The sequence below is a fragment of the Colias philodice genome, chromosome 15 (genome assembly GCF_061535455.1).
Source record: "Colias philodice isolate Cphi_HAF_F1 chromosome 15, ilColPhil1 Martin Lab GWU primary, whole genome shotgun sequence".
NCBI classification, from domain to species: domain Eukaryota; kingdom Metazoa; phylum Arthropoda; class Insecta; order Lepidoptera; family Pieridae; genus Colias; species Colias philodice.
In genome coordinates this window covers 11,024,682-11,048,676 of record NC_143100.1, presented here as the reverse complement: position 1 = coordinate 11,048,676, position 23,995 = coordinate 11,024,682, and the positions used below count along the sequence as shown (strand labels likewise).

General features: G+C 32.5%; 1 protein-coding gene across 1 annotated transcript in view; it reads left to right on the top strand.

The window, feature by feature from the left end:
- Positions 1-23,995, top strand: part of LOC149482501 (cholecystokinin receptor-like) — a 100,550-nt gene that overhangs the window by 5,719 nt on the left and 70,836 nt on the right. Inside the window, exon 3 of the mRNA XM_089704363.1 lies at positions 12,060-12,260. Within this exon, the coding sequence (XP_089560489.1) occupies positions 12,060-12,260 (201 nt within the window). The remainder of the gene's footprint in view (positions 1-12,059; positions 12,261-23,995) is intronic.

Here is a 23,995-nt window from a genome sequence, read left to right as displayed (position 1 = left end):
AAATAAAGAAGTACGATTTTGGCAGATAAAGCAAGATAATTTCAATGCGGAAATATTCGGCAAAGGTGTAGGTGTTTTATTGGTTGTAACTAAACGGTACTAAAACAACACACATGTAGAGGAATGAAGCAATTCCCAAGCGTACCTATACAAGTGATACATAAAGCATTGAGGAATGCTCTGCTAAATCAAACACACTGTATTCTGTTAATGGGTACCAAAGCTACGCTCCAACGAGACCAGATACTCAGCTCTACAATTAGGTCGTTAGTTCCCCTTTGTGATGAATTTTAACTGAATCAGTAAGGGTGATTTTCCACTAATAATGTGAGAGAGAAATCTGTCGTGCTAGGATGTCTACCTGTCTAAATGTGCGTGTTTCCACAAAAGTTGTACGAGGAAAATTTGTGGTGCGAGTATTCGTTGCGAAGCTGTGAAATGACTTCTTTTGCTCAAAATTAAAGAACTAACGAATATAATATGAGTACCTCGCAAACAGCCCTCGCTTGTTTTTGTATGCGCAAAACCTAGCACCACTGAGTCGTTTTCATCAGAGCTGTGAGTGAGGCTAGGTAAATGAAGCGATTCTATTGGTTCTATAAAAACACTTCCCTCGCTACGCATCCCCACACATCTTTGGTTGAAATGCACCCTTATGTTTCAATTTCAAGACGAGAGTTCGTCTATAATTTGGTCACTCCACAAAGAAGACTTTAGTCTACGGGGAAATTGTAAAAATATTCCTTCAATCACGTTGACTCAGCTATTCCCCAAAGTCATTGGCCTTTCTGAATATGAATGTATCGTAAATTAATACCCAGTCCTCTAATACTTGATCTATAAACATTTATTCTATAGAGTATTTTCTGGAATGGGACATAAAATAATGTTGGGTACAGAATAATTTATAGGAAACATTAATAAATCGGATTACGAAACATTAGGAAATATTGTGAAATGAAACATAAAAGAATATTGTATGCGGATTAATTTATGGATAACTCTGAAGGCTATAAACCGTTTTATCACAAAACATTAATAACACTTTTAATTGCAGTATGTTCTCGTTTACAACTTTTCTGTAGAATAATTGGGTTTGAAGTTTTATTTAACCTTGTAGATCGCGCTAATCTGGTTAATCCAATTCAAGATTTTTCGAAAATTTTCAGTAAACGTATTTAATCTTCTTTTGAACAGAAAAGAAGTTGGTCATAAATAATTTTATAGGATCGGATAATACATATATTATTCAACACAAAGACAAATAGTAATTTGATTTTAATTTATGTAATTATCACATTGCAATCGTACTTTTGTTTCCCCCCTATTCGCACAAATAATAGATCCTACTTTGTGTACACGTCAACATTGTGGTTACATCACAGAATATTTATTATTAAAAATATAGTGATATTAGTCTTTAAAATATTCTGTTAATGCTGGCAAAGAACAATTTCCCATGCAAATCTTCCTTTGATATTCAAAGAACAATTAGCGAAGACCACAAACGTTTAAATATCCGGACGATAATTTCAAGCAATTCTCTACAGCTATACGTTTTAATTAGAGGTCATTAATGTTCATTTGTGGCTAGTTTTGCATCATTAACGTCTATAGTTAATGGTATAAAACTGTTCCTTGATAAACATAATTTATAAGGAGAAGAGCGTCGTAAGCTCATAGAAAATATTAAAGTTTTAAAATGCTATACGCTTTTTGTGCAGTCTAGTCTTTAGAATTTATTTCAATATTAAAACTTCCAAGAAATGAGAATGGACGATTCTTTTCGCGATCTCGTTTTCTGTGAATAATTGCGTTCGTGACATATTGAAGTAGCCAATTGATTTGATAAAATATAAAGTTCACCAATTACATAATAGGCGAGTTATATTTCGAATTGTTAGCGAAAAAATCTGTTTATAATTAAAGGTATTGGTATATTTCATGTAATTCATTAAAATTTTAATTAGCTCATAATTATCTATAAACCACATTGCGTCCGGGTTGATTCGAGAGCAAAACCGAAGCCTCACTCAATAATGTACCTTAATTATACTGGATTTAGAATCAACAATCCGTTCTTTCGATCTGTATCCTTCCAAAACAAACAGTGAAACTATCTAAAGTTCCTCCCTATGTTACTCTATAGATATCAGCTTCTAGTTAAATATCATTTCGATTGTATGAGTATTCAATATCTCTTGAGCACTGCAAAATGCTACGTCTCACTTCTTTTAAATTGACAAATAAGTATCCCACCAAAAACATTTTCATGTAAAATGTTGCCAAGACGAGCCCATATGACTCGCACTGTCAAAAAGTTATCAGATCTCATGTAGAGCCAAGCTTCTAACACTACACGCCCTAACTCTACATAGACCGGGAGATACTGACACAAAATTTCGAGTCATTTGTAACAAGGATGGCGGTTCTACAGGGGTCTTAGTACGCAATGACAAAAAGAAAAATGATGGTGTGAACGCTGGTACCGGTGGCTTAGTCGCGTGGGCGTTTGTCGAACTCGTCGGAAAAATAGCGAAAGTCAAACGATTTGTAACACATAAATTTTAGAATTTGCCGATAGCCCATAAAAAAGTAGTAGGCGGTAGTGTCATGCCATACTTTTCCGGTGTGACTTACAGCCCACCATACCGACGCGAATGTGTTGATTTAAATAAAACAATCATTCAACCATTTGTACCAGGCTAACTTTTGCACAGGTAACTATCGTCGTGCAGCCATTTACGAAAATCGCCATGCCATACTTTTCGGACGATTCCAAATGGTCGCCATACCACCGAAAATCTGCAAAAAATTTTTATTTCGCCAAACTTTTTGTACCAGTATTGCATTTGGATTTTTGAAGAGTATTTGATAAAATGTGACCATTATTATATTTGCCATACTTCTAGTAGGGGGAAAAAGTGCTGTCATACTTGAAAACTTAATTTATTATTAATTTATATAAGTGAAGATTTCCAACACATAGATCTTTGAAATTTTGTATTTATATTTGTTGATCCTCAAACTTACAGGAAAAATAAGTGCCATACTGTTACAAATCGTTTGACTTTCGCTATTTTCCGACGAGTTCGACTAACGCCCTCGCGACTAAGCCGCCGGTACCAGCGTTCACGCCATCGTTTTTCTTTTTGTCATTGCGTACTAAGACCCCTGTAGAACCGCCATCCTGTTACAAATGACTCGAAATTTTGTGTCAGTATCTCCCGGTCTAACAAGGCCTAACTTCACAAACTCTACACGTTAGTCAAAATATGTGGCTTGGCCATTTCGCTACATTCACATCGGCGTAAGGTGAAAAATTAATTCACTGTTCATTACTTTTGTGTTATACAATAGTTCTTGTAGTAACGAACGGCCAAGCCACATATTTTGACTAAGGTGTAGAGTTTGTGAAGTTAGGCCTTGTAGAGTTAGGGCGTGTAGTGTTAGAACCTTGGCTCTACATGAGATCTGATAACTTTTTGACAGTGCGAGTCATATGGGCTCGTCTTGGCAACATTTTACATGAAAATGTTTTTGGTGGGATTTCATTTCTTTTTGTAGGTTGTTTGTAACAATTTTTTTTTTAACAAGGAGTACCTATACATATATATATCTAGGGGAACCAAGTTTTAGATTATTAGATTAGACCTCTAGCGTCATCAAAATTTAATTTAAAATTACAGGTCTCATACAAACTCCCATCCCCTAGTTTAAGGGGTTGGGGGATGAAAGTTACAAGTTTTATAATTTTTTTGTTGTTTGTGTGCTAATACTAGCTTACATACAAAATTTCAGCTTTCCAGGACATTAGGAAATACCTTAAGAATTTTGATGATCATCAGTGAGTCAGTGACGAAATTAGCGTTTTTTAGATATAAATAAAATCTGAAGTATAAAAGATAATGTAATTAAAACTTAATATGTTCAATAAGTCCGCTATTGACAATATATCCCGAAAATTTTGTTGATCTAGCATAATCCAAACCCAAGTTATGAGGGTTCAAAAAAACGTCGAAGCGCTTCGAGAAAAGGTAGGTAGTGCCCGTGCGCCTCGCTTGGCTTGTCTTGGCGGGGCTACCGTGCCCCCAGATTTATTACATCAACAATTTATGTCATAAATAACAAAATCCTATATATTTTGTACTTGTAAAATATATACGGAAAAGTGAGAGGAAAATATCAAACTTTGTTGTTTGTTCTTTAAGATCAACGCGTAGTAAACTCCACGTATCAAGTACTGTTTGTAAACAATACGTGTTTCCTTACGATATTATATACGTATCTGTATTATGTTCCCATTCATTAATTAGCTTGAAACTTTTTATAATGCTTTATTCTGAAGTGTAGCGAGTTGCTGATACTTATTATACCTACAAATACCTACGTGTGTGTCTTTATAAGTTATTACTCGTAGCACAGCTAGTAATTTGTTGGTTTCACCCGCATTGCTCCGCTCCTGTTGGTCTTAGTGTGGTGATATAGCCTATAGCCTTCCTCGATAAATGTGACACCGAAATAATTTTTCAAATCGGACCCGTAGTTCATGAGATTAGCGGGTTCAAACAAACAAACTCTTCAGCTTTATAATATAACTTTTCCTGTAACTAGGAATTTACCGGTAGTTCCGATATAGGTTTATCTTATCATGAATAGATACACCACATAAATATTATTCTCTCTGTTCTTAAAAGTGAATATGAACGGCGTTCCTTGTTTTAAAGTAGGATATTTAAATGAAAACGAAAATGTGGTTTGGCGGGATTCGAAACCGCGACCTTACCTTAATCAATCAACCCCAGTTCGTTCCCCAATTTGTTACTTTTACGTAAAATGTACGAGAAAATTCCATGTGATCTATCAAGACTTACTAGAAGTAGACATTCTACGTTTAACAAATAATTTATTGTGTTTATCTGTGTATACGTAGCTAGCTGTGCTCCGCTCCCGTTGGTTTTAGCGTGAAGAAATTTAGTGTATAGCCTTCCTCGATAAATGGACTATCTAACGCCGAAAGAATTTTTCAAATCGGACCAGTAGTTCCTTTGATTAGCGCGTTCAAACAAACAAACAAACTCATCAGCTTTAAAATAATCTTTACCTTTTTTCATCCCGAAATAAAGAATTATCTTCATGAAAAAACAGTTAAATAAAGAAAGTTTGAACGCATAACACGGCTAATAGTTTTTCGAAGTAAATGTGATCATTTATTTTTATAATTTTTCATACAAATACTATTTTTATCTTAGTTTAACTTCAACATTTTAGAATAAATAAGAATGGTATAATTTATTCTAGCTTTATTATAATTAGTTTCGTCCTATTGTTTTTGTTTCATTTACTATTAAATTTGTGATGTCGAGAATTTCTGCCTTTTCATCTAAAACATCTATTTCGAGGTTCAAAAATGTATCAAATATATTTAATTTCATAATATATTTTTATTTTGTTAGTGTATTGTGTCTCTTGTTAACAAGAGTATCAGGTACATAATTGTATATCTTTAAGTTACTTGTAAGCACAGCAAATATTTTAACTTCTTTACCAATAGTAAATTATTATAGCACTAGATTTCCGCCCGCGGCTTCGCCCGCGTTTGCATAGGAAAACCCGCATAGTTCCCGTTCCCGTGGGATTTCCGGGATAAAAACTATCCTATGTGTTAATCCAAGTTACCCTCTATATGTGTGCTAAATTTCATTGTAATCGGTTCAGTAGTTTTTACGTGAAAGAGTAACAAACATCCATACATCCATACATCCATACATCCATACTAACTTTCGCCTTTATAATAGTATTAAGATTAAGATTAGATACAAATGTTTTAAGCCAAGATTAGTTATATTGCACGTAGTGGTACTGAGTATAAGTGCTAAAGATTGGCCAAAGAAGTAGATTTTTTTAAATTGATTTAGAAAAAACGGTAAGTAATAATAAAATAAATAAAACACAAAATGTCTGCTAATAACATTTGAAATCAACGTAACCAAATTTGTTTGTTGTGTATTGTTACATTTACCTATTTAAATTTTAGTGAAACCCAAAATATTATATTATAATGAATCCACAAAGATAAAACTCGACACTGTACGGAAGAGATCACTTACATGCGGGCAAATTTTTTACGTTGTATTTATGAAATTTTCCCTGATAACTTTATAAGCAAAATGCTTTATATTTTTACGGGTTAATTAAGTATTAATTAGCAAGTTATTAAAGGATGAAGTGCTTGTTGAACGTTAAATACTTCCAACATATACGCATTTGCTTTTGGCGGTGTGTGGTGTTATGGTTACTTTAAAATAATTCATTTATTCATTGAAACATCATTAACAACATTCTTAAACCTATGTTAGTACTACTTACTTATTTATTTATTTTATTTATTTTACTCTTTAATACAACTAAACAGACTTACATACTAGAACATACAAAAATAAAAGCAAGGAGCAGTTTAGAGTATTTGGCGGCCTTATCACTTAGAAGTGATCTCTTCCAGGCAACCAGGGCAGAAGGTAATCAGCTCAATTAAGTTGTAAATACTACTTACTTAATATCCTAAGGCCCCTAGGTGGGGTATAGGGCGTCGACAGTACATCGCCATGTATCCCGATTCTAGGTAATCGTTAAATCTAGGTACTAATACCTAGATAGTAGATTTTATATCTATGTTAGTAACAATAGCAAATTTATTTTTTAAATTTTATTATCATTATATTTTTTTCTAGTCAAATAATTTATTTTACAAAATCTGTATTTTTCTGTAAAGTAAGTCTTGTAATCTGAATAATATGTTTAATGAATGAGATTATTTGCATACTTTTTAGTTTATATTATAGTGTTGTTATATTAAATAAATAATTTGGAAAATCCAAAAGTGCACACCTCATAATTTTTTTTTAATAAATATTTATTAATTATTATTTTTGTTTATTTAATAACAATTAAACCACATCGAATCAGACCCTGAAAAATGAAAGGGTTCTATTCCTGAGCATACTCAAGCGTAAGAGAAAAAAAAAGACTCGATTAGTAAAGTATTTCGGTCGCTATCGTGTTAACAAGAAAAAGGATCCGCACATACAGACACACGGACGTCCAAGACAGAACTTTTTTAAACTGTTTTTTAACTAGTTTAAATAACAAAAATGACATCAAAAATATCATGAACGTTAAAAATAGTGTTTTTTCTTAATATGTGTGTGTATGTATTATCTTACAAATGCAATGTATGATACATAAAGACATTTTAAGTTTGAAAAATCAGATGTTTTGCGCGAAGTGACAGTAGTACCCACCTCAACGCTTCGCTTATGAGGCGTGCAATAAATATTTCGGGACTATATTCACAAACGGCACGATCTGATTGATCCCTTACTAAGCTTTCGCTTGTGTTATGAAAACCAGAGAGGGCTGATAAACATACATATATAATTTTAAATAAATACTTATATAGATAATTAACACAGACCAAACATCTTTGTTCATCACACAAATATTTGCCCCGGGTGGGAATCGAACCCACGACCAGTGGCTTGGAAGGCAGGGTCACTACCAACCAAGCCAACCGGCCAGTCAAATTTATTATTATTTTATTTGCTGCTGAAACACAATATGAAACGCAACCGTAGTAATACAAACTTACGAACAATTCACGTTATGTAACGTCAAAGTGTATATAGTATTTTGACGTATAAAATTCTATGAGCGTACGTCATTCAGGTTTAAATTAGTTAGTTAATTTTAATAAAGAGAAGCTGAAGGTTTAATCAAGAATTATGTGAAATTGCATACTAAGTGCAAATTATATTGCTTCCCAACCAAGGTTATGCGTACATTTCACGGTATTAAGAAGAAATCATTTTCATTGACAATCTTTTTACCTAATTCAAGGATTCCATATTCATTTCATCTCAATTATATAAGGGACGAATTAAAAACAACCTCCTGCTTTCAAAATTCGTCAAAAAAAATTGTCATATTTTTTTCAGAAGACATTTCTTGGACGCTTTTTACTCATAAATCGAAACAATAAATTAAATTTCATTGTCTGCGCTACCACAATCGTGATATGAAAAAAAATAGCGTGACATCTAGGCATCGAAAATGAATAGAAAATTTAATATTAAATTTGCCGCACGTGCAAGCGCAACAGTTTGGAAACTCAAATTAAATCGCGTCTTTCAGCGGTTCTAGTTTGAAATAATAATAAGCTGGCTATAATCTATTGCAGAGGTCACGTTAAAAATGCAATTTTCCAATAATACCAGTATCGATTTGGATATAATCGATTTGAGACCGAGTCTGGAAGCACGTTCTAAATAAGGTTTTTCTGATCGGCCATGTTTGTCATCCTGTGTTGTCATCAATATGTTTATCATAGACAATATACTCTCTTGTTTTGTATGGAAAGGCATATTGTAACCGTATTTTATTGAAAATTTCTTTTGTACGAGTACGAGTACGAGTTGGTTTATTAATTAAATATATTTATTAACTTAAAACAAATAAATAAAGTTGGTAGAAGTAACAAGTTAAAGTAATATGTTTATTGATTAAAATATAAAACCTTATGTAGATAAAGTATTGAAATCGAGATCAATTAATTCTTAATCAATTATTAAATGTAAACGATTTGCGTTCTCGTAAAAAATCAGTTTATTAATTAGTCTTCATTAATTATTGAGGAGAATCTATAATATAAAAATGAATCGCAAAATGTGTTGGTAAGCGCATAACTCGAGAACGGGTGGACCGATTTCAATAATTCTTTTTTTATTATATTCCTTGAAGTACCAGGATGGTTTTTATGTAGAGAAAACATAAATATGTACCACGGGCGAAGCCGGGGCGGACCGCTAGTATTAGATGAAAATCGATTTCATGCGGTTTAAATGGTTTAAAAGCTTAACCGCAATTCGTTGGCTATCAAAATCCCTACTAATATTATAAATGCGAAAATAAAGCGCGGTAAAGCAATCGCTAATGCAATCGCATAGCATGCCTTCAAGCCACACCTCCAAGCCCGTCGAAGTGGTGAGCGTGAGGTTTTTTCGTTATGGAATTTCTCGATTCGGTCCTCGCGCTCAAGGCCCGCAATAGAAGCTATGCAATAGCTTAAAAAAATTGAAGATATTCAATTTTTTGTCACTCAAAAGGATTTGCTAAACTTATCACGTTGCTCGTGAGTTACTAAGAAGAAATTTATAAGTAGGTATTACAATATTCTTACTCGATCTTAATGTATTATATATCGGAAAATCGGAAACATTCAGGCAAACGCGATCCAGATGTGAATCGACATGATTTATATTCGTATTGAGTTTTACGGAATGAATAAAGCAAAGGTTCCAAGATTTATTGAAGGTAGGCACAATTTTATATAAGAAATAAATTTTCCGTATTCGTGATAGATGATATTAATGATTGACGAAATTTAAGATGGTTCTTTGGTATACGTCATGTAATGTTTTTCTAGTTTTATTTATTTCCTATGGGGCAGTTGTTCGATCTAACTTTCGTTAATAAAATAAAGATTCAAATTATTGTATTTGGTTAATTAACTACATTTTAAGGCTATCTCGTAAATAATATTGTCCATGATCGAAATCGCCCTTAACCCTATAGAAATCTGTTCAAACTACTTAATTACCAAGCAAACAAACAGGGTTGATTTTTGACGAAAATCCTTCAATAAATAAGAAACTCAATTACGCTTGGAAACTACAGTTTACACTTTCAACAAAGCCTAATTGAATCCCAGACAATGTTAGTTTTGCTAAGTAGATTGGTACTCGATTTCTGACCATCCATACACTTAAGATATTACAGCTTTTGGTCATCCATACATAATTTGAAAACGTTTCTTACATAATTGATACAAGATGAGGTTAGCCTTGCTTAACTAGCTGTGCTCCTCGGTTTAATTCGAATTGCTTCGCTCGTATTGGTCTAAGCGTGATGAATAATGCTATAATCATAGTGGTCTATAGCCTTCCTCGATAAATAGACTATCTAACAGTGTAATCATTTTTCAAATCGGATCCGTTGTTCTTGATATTAGCGCGTTCAACCAAACAAACATCTTCAGATAATATTATTAGCATAGATAACAATCTGCTAAAAGGTATTTAATTGCCATAATATTGTTATAAATCTGCCAAGTGTTATAAATTTGCTAAAAGGTATTTAATTTAGTCCGGGATACATCGCCCATTTTTGCAAGTGATTACTATCAAGCTAATTTTTCGTGAGTAGCTTTATTTTGATGAGATGCCCAATAATTTCATGTACAAAACTCTCGATTGTGGTAGCTACCAGAGGAAACAAGGATACTTACAATATTTTGATTTGATGGTTCTCAAATATTAATTACCAACTGAATGTTTTTTTTTGTTCAATCTCAAGATAATTATCTAAATTATTAGAAAAAATATTTGTCCTACAAAATCTATGGTTTGATCAAAGAGTCCCCCTTTCCAATATGTATCGATAACGAAGTCATCATAAATGATTACTAACCAGCTGATTTTTTTATTTTCACTTATTTAATACTTGTATAATTCAACGGACATATTGTCCTACAAATTGCGTAATAAATATTTGAGAACCGTCAAATCAAAAATTTTTATCCTTGTTACCTCTGTAAGCTACCACAATCGAGAGTTTCGTACATGAAATTATTGGGCATCTCATCAAAATAAAGCTACTCACGAAAAATTAGCTTGATAGTAATCACTTGCAAAAATGGGCGATGTATCCCGGACTAATTGCCATAATATTCGCCAAAAAGCAAGACAACATGGACAATAATGATTGTTAATGTTAATGGATGGCTTGCTAATTACCAGCTTTTCCCACAATTTGCGGAAGCAATCATTAAGATGATTAATCAAAAATACATTTAATTCATGAATGACTTTGAAATGATTAAAATCTTAAGGACTTTGCTGTTGATTGAACAAAGCTTCATCTCATTTCCTTAAGTAATTGGGATTTTGAATCAGCCTTGGATTTTTTAAACCCGCTTTGGCATTGTAAATTGAATGTTTTTTTTTAATGGCTTGGAAGTTTTGAAGCTCTTGCACTGAAAATCGGAATGAATTAAGCTGAAATTTGGTCATTCTGACATGGAATAGCAATTTATTCTACACAAGCTCTTTTTTCGTTTTTTTTTCTGTATTTTATCGTGTGCTTCCTTTTTTCGACGGGTATACTAAGGAGTTATTTTACGAATGGAATTTTTAGGTATATGATACACCAATGATTATGTTCTTTGTATTGTAGAATGTCTTAGGAATCTTGACTTGTAAATATTCAAAAAAATATCCCCATTATTAAAACGTAGACGTTCATCCCGGCTATGCTTGGGCTGAATATCTTTCTACTTATATCTTTGGAGTAATGCTGCTTTCAGAAAATATCTCAGTACCCACGAAACAACGATACCTTGAAAATTCTACATCTTTTCTCAACTTGATCCTACAAAGAATATTTTGAACCGTCCCAATTTGATTTATTCTTTCAAGCCACGCCAATATTCCAAATGGTATAGAAATGACACTGATGGAATTGAAACTTTGTTTTACATTCGAGAATATTCGACCCTGTTGATGCTGAGGCTTAAGGGGGATCTGTACTCGTACATTTTTAATTAAATTCAGTGCACAAAATATTCTTGGACAGCTTGTTTTTCCAGTTATTTGGATATTGGTAAAACAAATTTAGTTAATTTTCCTTAACATTATAATTATTATTGTACTGAGTACCTACTCTGATGATTATTACTGAACTACCATACACTACCTAACTACACACATCTATATAAAAAAAAATCGTAAAAAAATAGTTACATATTTGCCTAAAGGTTGTTTTGCAGACTCAAATGCCCTTTTATTCCAAATAAACTATTTTGAATTTGAATTTTGATTGAAATGCCATTTATACAAATCAATAATCATGTTTATTTCAGTCAGACTTTTTGTACAAGAAGTAACAAATAAACTTTAATACTTATTTTAATCCCACACAATATTAAAATATTTCTTCCTTTACAGCGGTCTCAGTTTCCGTGGACGTATGGACACTAGTCGCCATTTCTCTAGAGAGATACTTCGCGATATGCAGACCACTTGAATCCAGAAAGTGGCAGACCCAATGTCACGCGTATAAAATGATTGCTACGGTCTGGCTGCTGTCTCTGGCGTTGAATTCACCTATACTGATCGTGTCTACGTTACAGCCTATGAGAGGAAATGGTATGTTTTTAAATTATTAATATAGTCTTGTTATATTGCGAGTATGAGGCACTGGTTTTAATAATGAGTGCGGTTTAAAAATGGCACTTACAAAGCTTAATAGTAATTGTATAAGTAGTTTAATTTAAGAATGTTATAAATTCGTCGTAGGTATGTCGTATTTGGGTAAGTAATAGAGAATGAAGGTACACGTAGATAACTGCGTTAAAAACAACCGACTTCAAACTTGCACTTGCAACATTTACAAATACAGACAAAAATGCTCATAAAATAAAAACTACTGGGCCTATCCGAATAAAATTTTTATGGGACCAATTCGATACCATCCCGCATCGAACAAAAAAAGAATCACGTAAATCGGTTCAGAAACCTCGGAGTAATCGGTGTACATACATAAAAAATAAAAAAAACATACCGGCCGAATTGATAACCTCCTCCTTTTTTTTAAAGTCGGTTAAAAATGCGTTACAATAGTTTCATCTCAGTAAGGCCCTAATTAGTGATAAAAACTGAAATATTATTTTTAAATTCAATGGATAATGTACTCCAAGTGAGAAAATGCTTCATCCATTTTTCTCGCAATAACGCTTTTCCGCTGTGTAGCTATAACAACCGTTGACAAGTAATTTGGAGGCAATTACATACTGCTTTATTTAGTCTGTGGTCGTTAAACCGCCGTGTTTAGTTAAATATGGCAGTAATTCGCATGACACGGTAGCTTGGAAAAGGGCCATTACATATTATAGTATAGTCATAAAGGTAACAAGTCATAATTTCTTATTGTATACATGAACTTCATAATATTACATGAGCGTATACAACTTTTATTTGATATTGTGACTAAAAACCTCACGTTTGCGTGACGGTATCTCATAAAGTCGCTACTTCGAATATTGCTCATCTTCATTTATAAGTAATAGTATATAAGTGACATTTTTTTATATTTTGATGATTATTATCAATTATTCAAATATTATTTTGTTAACGTTTTATAATATAGACAATTAATATTATTCCACTTATTGATCGTTACTCAATAAAGAAAGACTTTATACAGGCTATAAAAGTATTTCCCATAAACAACGGAAATCTACAATTATTATTACAAAAGCCTATGTTCTCGAACAAATCCTTTGAATTCAATGCCCATAGAAAAAAAATCAACTACTGTTGTTAGAATAATCCGAATGCCTTGCAATTCCCGTTCTGTGTACTTTGAACCAACAAGCTTTTTCTCACAATAGGAACTTGAAACTTTAAAACAACCGATGAAATTTTCAATGAGTTTCCTCGAAACAGAGTTTGTGCAACTATTGTTAGTGATGTGAAATTTGTAATACTTTTAATGATCGCGTTGAATGAGGGAATGTTATTAGAAAATGTATAGAGATTTTGGAGGATAAAAAGACATGATATTTTGTCGATTTTTATGGAAGTATTAGAGTGGGTAAACGGGCTTGTGGAGTGCCTTTTTTAAGTGGGGAAATCTTGCATAGATACCCACGGCCCCCGGGGAAGGAGCCGAGGGTTATGCCGAATTTTTACCGACTGTGGCTTGCATGTGGAGTGCCTGATCGTAAGCGAGTCCACCGCCCATATTCATCCACATGGGAAAAAAAAGATTTATGATTATTATTTTTTTTTTAAACAACTAATATAACTTATAATCTTCTCTTTTTTAATGATACCCCCCAGCAGAGCAACGCCACAAATGTCTTTGTCTCCTAACATGTGTAACATTTGTTTTAAACGAGGACAAAATAACATCTTTCATCTATGCTGTTTAAAATATATGGCTTTAAATTTTCACTTTAATATCCTCTTGTTGACTCAAGTACGACGACTGATCGCTGGGTGTTTCTTAACTCTTTCGTGTAAAACTTAACATATTTATCTTGACTCTGTGACTTGGAATAGAAAATATGCTAGGTACTTCGGATAGATAAAGGAGAAGCCAACAAAAACTGCACTCTTAGACGACCGCATTATAAATAAATATATTTAGATACATCGACTACTGGTCCGATTTGAAAAATTATTTCAGTGTTAGATAGCCCATTTATCGAGAAAGGCTATTATAAGCTATATTATATCATCACGCTAAGACAAACAGGAGCGGAGCACTGCGGGTAAAACCGCGTGGCACAGCTAGTAATCAATATGTTTCCCCATTAGATCTCTAGTCAACTAAACTAAAACCTGTCGTGGAAAAAACTCCACGAAGTTTTGATACAAGATTAATCACACAACTAATAACTATCTCAATTTGTTATAATAATATTCTTTCTTTTTGAGTACTAAGTAAATCTACGATTAAAAGGCTATATTATATCGTCCTAGGCAAGATTGATGTAGCCCCGCGAAGTTTGTATCATATTTGATAGATTACATTCATTCTTTGTTATTTGTAGTATAAAAAAGTCGCTTTCGAAACTTACATAGAATTATCATTTCCTTCGTAAAAGACGATTCATGCGTATATGGTTTGCGTGATATGAATCGCTTATAGCAGGAAGGGATTGCTATGGTTTTACTGTTTATGCGTGTAATAGTATTATATGCATGTTCGTGTGTGATTCTTGTGCGAATAAATTTATAGTCACAAAAGATTTGGTAATGGTGCTTTTCCACCAATAATGTGCGAGGAATGTGTTTATAAATAACCAAATAGTATCGCTTCAAACTTCAAACTAAATGAAGCGATATGTTTGGTTCTTATATACACATTCCTTGCTACACATCCTCCCACGTAAGTGGTCGAAAAGCACCTTAAGTATACATATTACATAAATAAGAAAGATAATACACAGCAAATGTGGCAATCGCGTTTTTTCTTGAATAAATAGTGTGTTTGCGATTGTGAATACATTTGAATATACTTGTACTACGACTTTTTTAATCGTTATTTGTAATCTACCCATCGACCATAAACTTCGGAGATCTGTCAAAAAATAGAAAGCAAGTCTACAAACTCCACTTAAAAAATAAAAATTGAATAACATGAAAAATATTATAGATATATTTTGAAGTTTATTTTCGATATTTTTTCATGAATGTTCAGAATATTACGGGCGGTCACATGCGCATGGGCGACATTGTATTTGTTATCTCATACGCAAACATAATATTATAGCATTTTGGTTTAAACTACGTACTGTTCTATATGATTAATGCATTTTACGTGCATTAAATTTTGACGCGATTAATTTTTAAATATTTTAATTAAACTCTATATAAATCATAGTTCCGATACTTAAGAATTTTATAATAAAACGTATCATTATCGCCAACTGTTCCTTAAATAAATGACTGTATAAAAATTGCAGTTCTGTTGCAAATGGCTCGCTTTTCCTGTATTATTTTTATTTCTTTATAAGATTGCAAGAAGGCTCTATAACTTATAGATATTATGATTAAAACAAAGTAAGGTAATGCGCTATCTATAGTATAATTTATTGTTTCCAATGCTGTTTTTTTTCATAAAACTACTAGCTGAAATGAATTCTATTTTGCTAACAGTATTTACTGCTAATCCTAATACCAAGTGTTTCAATATTACGAAATATATCTCAAAAAAAATCATAGAAATCGATCGAGCCGTTTCGTAGCAGTAGCTACGACTACAAACACTATATTAATAATTCATATAGAATCTTGTTATAAAATTTCTGTGCTTTAAGGTATTAACAGTGTATTTTGTAAAAGAAAATTAATATATTATATTGTTGGTTGCATCCGAATATGTTTAGCCAAGCGTGCTTAATTGATAAGCATCAAAACACGAACGTTTATGCTTATCGTATTGCCAGGCATGTGCTTCTGACAAGTCCATTATAAAAGTCATATTAATAGTAATAGTAATATTTCAGCATATGCAGAAATATCTGGGCCTTTAGACAAACGTACGTAACGCCATGGAATAGAAACTGCTAACGCTAATTATTGACATAAGCTCATGACATTTTGGTAATGGTTCGGTCACACTACCAACCACGACGACGACCACGACCAAAATTCCAATCTTGCCGAAATTTGTTCAAAATCAATATTAAAATCTCCCGTCATTCTGGTACTCGGAAATAAAAAATTTCGAGGTCAATTAATAAAAAAATAGGGTTTTTTGCGATTTTCGCCGAGACGGTAAGTTTATCATACAATCACCTGAACCAAAATTGTAGATCATCTAATTATCTATAAAAAAGGTTAAATACATTTTTTTCTAGGAGCCACCGTTTCTATGAAAAACCTGTTTGTTTATCCATTCATCTCAAATTTTTTTTTCCAAACACCAATACGACAGGAAATTCTTAAATTTCATTTTTAATTGTGTTTTGCACAATTTTATTTAATTGCGACTGGATGAAAATTTTGTTCGTGGTCGTCGTTATCGTTGGTAGGGTGACCAAATCTTTAGGCAAAACATCATACGCTTATGTCAATTTCTATCGATAGCGTATTCTATATCTCCTTGGCGTTTTGACGTTCGTCTCGGCCCCCAGTCAGTTAATATAAAATGAAAAACCTTTAAGTCGTTTTAGAAATAATAATCCTTTATTTATTTATTAAATATAATGTAATAATTAGACTTATCAACTTTCTTTTTTAATATTTGCACACCCAATCAATGGGTAGAATGTATTAGCCATATAATATTTTAATTAAAACATCTATAATTTGTAACTACATTCTTGCAAATAAATATAATTTGAATTTGAATTTCAATTTGAAAAATGTATATGCTATCAAGTCAGAAAGATAAAGATAACACTAAGACAATAATAATAAATTAAAATAGCCATTAACTGTGCTTTAAAAGTATTTGAAATGAAATTACGGATTCCCAGTGGTATCTCATTTTCAATGCATGAAGATAAACTTTTTACTCGTAATGGGATCAGCTTCTATCTTGAATTGCAGTTTTAAAGTAAAGAAAGATATCATTAAACAATGCGATATTTTTCTTTTTAATACTATTAATTTAGTTTCACGTGAGAAATCAAAACACATTCGTAGCGAAGGATTGACAATAAGTCTTTGAAACATCCGTGAAAGGAAGGGATTCAAAAACCTATTTTAGCATAAAGTCTAACATCATACAGCGAATATAAATTATACTAGCTTACCGCCCACGGCTTCGCCCGCTTTGTCTAAAACCTAATAAATTATATACTATCACCTTCCTCTTGAATCACTTTATCTATTAAAAAAACCGCATCAAAATCCGTTGCGTAGTTTTAAAGATTTAAGTGTGCTTACTGCTTACTTGAACGGACATAGGGACATAGGGACGGAGAAAGCGACTTTGTCTTATACTATGTAGTGATTTGTTTGTAATTTTGTACATAATTTAAGGCCTCTACTCATCTTCTTTACTTCAATGAAATGGTTACCATTGCAATATAAATAAAACTATCCGTCAATAAATAGACACATTTATACATTGTACGCTATATGTATTTTGATACGATGTAAACGTTGTTTATTCGATCAACTAACTCATTTCCCTTCCGATATATAATTGTTTACCTACCATTCAGTCCAACCAATTTGTACGTATTATGTTTTCAAATACAAGCTTAATCAACGAATTAAACAATACCTCAGTGGAATATAATGAACTCTTCTAATTACAATTATCTCTGAATGAGCGCGGTCTGAATTGTTTCGACGGCTTCAGGAGAGTGGTGTCAACTCGATGGGTATTTAGTTAACTATTTAATGAAATAAATTGACTAATTGCCTAGTAAGAATAATTTTTATTTGGTTTGAAAATAATATTATGTGAAGTGTTATCAATGAAACTACACGTATGTTAAAAATGAATTTGGAATAATAATATTTAAACTGGTTATGAGACAACTTATTTTACCACTTTATTAAATACGATATAGGTTATAAATTTACGGTATTCGTTACTGCACTGATACCCTAATTTATTAGTTACATCTAATCAATACTACATAAGATTGACAATGAATTCCACTAGCTTATTTCGATGAATTGCTTCTAAAAATACGATAGAATTAAATATAACGCAATATCAGATTAAAAAAGACATAAATATAAAATAATGAACTGTAATAATTCATCTTGTGATGAAATATATAAAATACACTCCTACGTTACCGTAAAAACGTAATTCAGAGCTTAATAGCTTCTAGCAGCAACATTTTTGCAAAGATTGTCTGCTAGGTGCTTAGGTTTGCACTGCATATATTTCACGTTATCATGCTACAGCCCCTTAAATTTACACCCCATATTTCAATCTCTCGTGTTTAATTTTCGTGAAATAAAACGGCAAGAGCACTATATTAAAATCTCTAACAATTTATTCAAAGGCATGGCAAGCGTATCATGCTTAAAAATGCAACAAATAAGAATTTTAATTTGTAAATGTAAGTACCTACCCATAATACTCGGATTTTAGCATACACAAGAAAATATTTTTGCTCTTAAAATCTATAGTAATGCTATTTATCTGTCAATCTGTCTGTATGCGCTCATGACTACTTCAACAGTAATTTAGAATAAAAATAATTGAAGACCCAGAGTCAAACATATTTGTCGGCGGTTGAAACAGCGGGGCACAGATAATAACTTTTTTACGATTTTTGCTTACAAATGAAAAATCGTAAAAATTTCAGCTTCTTATAAAAGCATACAAAGTATAATTAACATTGAGATTCGTTGAAATTGCAGATGAAATCTGAATCCAACCTTGATTGAATCCCTTTAAACCTTATTTACGCATCATGGCCTGAGATTTAGAGCTAGATACCGTTTAAAAAGACTACCCTCATTTGTGTAGAAATTGCGCTCAAGTCTGTGAAATGCTTTGAAATTGAATTTTTAAATGAAAGTTTTGAACTATTAATTATATTTCCCAAAAAATGTACCTAAGTATTTGTAACCGTTGTTCTCTTTCCATATAATTTACTATTTGTATGGATTTTTTTTAAATACTGTATGTAATTTTAATATTAAAAACAAGTAGGTACTTTTACACGTGTATCGATGATAGATTCAAATTATGTACCGCCAAGGATGTCTCATAACAATTATAAAGGGATGCCTAAAATAACGTATTCCTTTACTTTATCTTTTTCATTAAATATTATTTCGCGTGTTTATCGAAGATTTGGTAATAATGAAATATTATTTTGTTATATCCACATTCTTATATTTTTGTGGAGTTAATAATATTGTTCTAGTAGGTATTCTGAATCAACAGCCTGTGTAACTTTATTCTAATAACTATCTTATTTTGACTTTTTGGTGAAAATATTTTTATTTTATTTTTATTTGTAAGTCTAAGCACCCATAACATTTTTATAAAATAAAAATATCAACCATATTTTTTCAAAACAATGACCTTGGAAATTAGATATCCTTTATATTATCTATCCTATAAAAACTTGCATTTTTATTTATTTTACTTATTAATAGAATACAAAAATAAAACTTCCACGTGTTACGGAAATACATTTATACTTAAATCATAATTCATAAATTTTGATATGGCAAATGATTGAAATGCACGTGCAATTTATTTTACAGTGGGAACGTAAGATTGAATTATCTTTACTATACTTCTATATACCTATATAAAACTCAAAGGTGACTGATATAGTGATCTATCAACGCACAGCCTAAACCACTGGACGTATCGGGCTGAAATTTGGCATGCAGATAGATGTCATAACGTAGACGTCCCCTAAGAAAGGATTTTAGAAAATTCATCCCCTAAAGGGGTAAAATAGGGGATGAAAGTTTGTACCATGAAAATTTATCTTTTCCACGCAGGCGAAGCTGCGGGCTACAGCTAGTATATAATAAAGCTGAAGAGTTTGTTTCTTTGAACGCGCTAATCACAAGAACTATTGGTCCGATTTGAAAAATAATTTCGGTGTTAGATAGCCCATTTATCGAGGAAAGCTATAAGCTATATATCATTACGCTAAGACCAACAGACGCGGAGCCACGCGGGTGAAACCGCGAAGCGCAGCTAGTAGTATATAAAAAAGGTGCAAGATTGCTTTAAGTAGGTAATTTTTTGTTGAATATCGCATTGGAACTATAAAATCAATAAATCATGATTCTCTTTTGCCGTGAAAACTGTTTTCCATCGAAAATTTTCCAATCAACGTCTTATATTTAGCAGCTCTATCTATCACATTCAGTATTTTAATTAAGCACATTAATATATGGATTTTAGTGTACGAAAATTCATGATAAATAATCAATAGTTTGTATTATTAACGATGAATATAATTAATCACGTTTTAGATCCACTCAAAGTCATTATTTTCTAAATGACTAGACTAAATTCAAATATTATTTTGAGTTTTGCCACTAATAATTTCTACCTTTAGCATATTTAGTGAGTATATCAATTCTAATTTTATTAATTAGTGCGTTAAATGATAGCTTTGAAGATAAATTTTCTCCGTAAATTTAATAAATCCATGTTAGTTAGTTCACAAATAAACTTTACGGCTACAATTATCACACGTTTTTACTGCTATGCATTTAGTTTCTTAGAGAACTGCCTTCTCTATCGCATTGGAAATAGTATTTGTAGCACGAATTGTTACAACGTTCAAGCATTGAAAATATATGATAACAAATTCATGCAATCACTTCTTAAAAGAAAAAAAGACGTGTGGCACTCGGGGACTGCCGCGGTAAAGCTATTGCATAGCATGCCTTCAAGCCACACCTCCGAGCCCGTTGGAGTGGGGAGCGTGAGGATTTTTCGTTACGGAATTTCTCGATTCGGTCCCCGCGCTCAAGGCCCGCGATAGAAGCTATGCAATAGCTTAATAAATAATATATTTATATTATCAGTTAGGTAATGATATTCTATCCAAGCTCTTATAAATATAGAATAAAACGAATGCGGAAATTACTGAGAACAAAAACAATAACAGATAAGGGTTCTTGACCGCCTCTATCAAAAATATTGTATGAAAATACCATGTTAATGGAAAAACTTATACGTTGCCCCTTTTGTAACCAAAGAACGGCCTGAAATATTAAGATATGCGCACAAATGCTTCCTTGTTCAGTATCTCTTGATAAATATACGACGAAATTAGTTTGAAGTTACGTCGTTGTTCTCGGGTCGTGAAAGTTATGGTCTTCCAAAGTTGTTAAGGCAAGTTTTTCCTTTATCTATACATTAACACGCCATAACGCGACTTGTCGTATTAGAATGTTTCCCAAATGGGTTGTGATGGTACATGTTTCTTTGTTTCCGTACTATAATGCCAATGTCGAATGTATGTTTCATCGTGATACGTTTATGTCGCCGTAAAACTGTTAGATTAGAATGTGAACGAGATTGTAAGCTGTTGAAAATTTATGATTCTTTATATTATACTGCTTGTAACTTAGCGCATTATTTTTCGGTAAAATTAATTTTACATAATATACGATACAACCATTTTCTGGTGACATAATATTATATAATACTCTGTGCCGCGCGGTATCACTCATGGACGAACCCACAAGCAAAATAATTTATTTTCAGCGCATGTGTTAGTCTGATGATCCATGCTCATAAAATTTCGTATATAATATAGGTATGTATGTAGTGGAACGCAGGTGAGGGTCGTTAAAAAGAGGTCAGAATTTGATCGCCAGTTGATCCTAGTTAATAGTATCCTAGATACTTTAGGGAGTTTATTTATAGCCCGCTTTGGCTCATTAGTTCAGGGTTAGGGATTCGATCTGTTGATATATTGTTTGTGAAAGTTGGAGTTACGTATATATGGTAGTAGTAGTGGGTAGGAACTATAATTAGTATGTTTTATTCATACCTATTTATAGTTTAACGTAATTAAGCACAACTTCCTATTCTAAAAGCTTAGGTAATAAAGCTTGTCATCAACCATGTGTAGTAAACATTTATGTACAAAATACGTTACAGTCAAGCTTGCCAACAACCATGTCTAGTACATACATTTATGTATGTTTATGTTACAGCCAAAGATCATTGCCTGATAAACCACTTATGACTGAAAAGTCAGTCAAGAACGTTTTTGACCGACGTCCTTAGTCCTAATAAATCCTGTTTTAATCATTTCAGAGAGCCCGGAAATAACATTCTCGCAATTCTCTCAATTCTCTAAGTGTATAAAATGGTGGCTGTACAAATTGTTCACAACATAATGATGTTGCTAATAGCTCGGTCATTGTTTCATCGCAAGCACCCTTGCTCCCACACTTTGATCAAAATTGATATTCAAGTATTTATTTACTTCTTTTTATATTTATACTTATATTATAAGCTTATGAATTTGTTGAGATTGAACGCACTAATGTCAGCAACCACAGGTCCGATTTGAAAAATTATTTTACTGTTGAAAGTACATTTATCGAGGAAGGTAGGTAGGTAAATAGGTACCATTATGCTAAGACCTATAGCAGCAGAGTAATGAAGAAACCGCGGGACACAGCATGTAGGTAATTCAAAAAAGAGGATTAAATATATCAACATTTAAATAATCCTATTTCATCCATCCAATTACTTGTCTGTTTATTCAATTTCACAATGAGTGCTAAAGTAGGTACTCCAAAGGGTTTCATTTGAACAAAAAGGTTTTTTGTCTGAATTTACCAAAACACAATGTAACGCCTAAAAAAAGGAAATCGTACGTTGACCCGAGATTTCGAAATCGTAAAAAAATGTATAAATCCACTGTTTACGTCCACCCTTTTAAATCTAAATATCCGGAAAATCAACACCTCGTTATAATACGATAGGTAAGTAGTTAATAATAAAACACACTTAAATTATACTTTTCGTTGTTAAAAGAACGCTTGAAGGAGTAAAAAAGAGTAGGAAAATTGTATAGAAAGCGACTGTCGTGCTCACTTGAAGTACGAGGTAGGAAAACAGCACTTATTATTAGATATCAAAACATTTCTAAAAAAAAATTGGTTGTCTGTAAAGTCTGTTTACTGACGATAGTTGAACGTGACAACGTCCGATTGTGCTTCTTTGTCGCTCGTTCCGCGCTCTCGCTTGCACTTCAAGCCTTACATGGAGCGCCTCAGAGCGAGGTAACGCCGCATGAGTGTTTTCTCGTGCGTGCAGCCGGCTCTATCGAATTATAATTTATAAACGTTGTCACGTCAATATAGCTTTTTAAGAAATGTGTTGAAATCTGCGTCCGTACATAATAAGTGTTATTCTTCCCATTAACGGACCCCATAATTACGATTTTAATAAATCTTTTACTAATATAAATGCAAATATTCAAACTTAAGATATATTATAGTCACAACGAGATTCAATATCTGTCTACAAAATAGCCATAGAACTAAACGAGATTTGAAAATCGGTATCAGATATTATGTTAGGTTCATAAATTTTTATGCGGCCCTCATATTTATTTACTATCCGACACTTAAATATTTCTCTTTCCCAATTTCATGGATCAGTGTTCTTTGCGTTACAAGGGTGGAATATGAATGAATTAAATTGACTTATACTTTTGCATAAATATTTGTAAATAAAATCACTGTCTCTACAAAGTATTTAAACGAAGTCTCTTTCCACCTTCTATGTGGTTGTAATCTTTAAAATAATTACGCAACAGATTTTAATGTGTTTTTTTTAATAGAAAGAGAGTTTGTAATTTATTAGGTTTCAGACAAAGCGGACGAAGCCGCCGCACTTGCGAAAAGCTTGTAATGTTATTTTAAAAAGGTCTTTTTAACACTCGTGC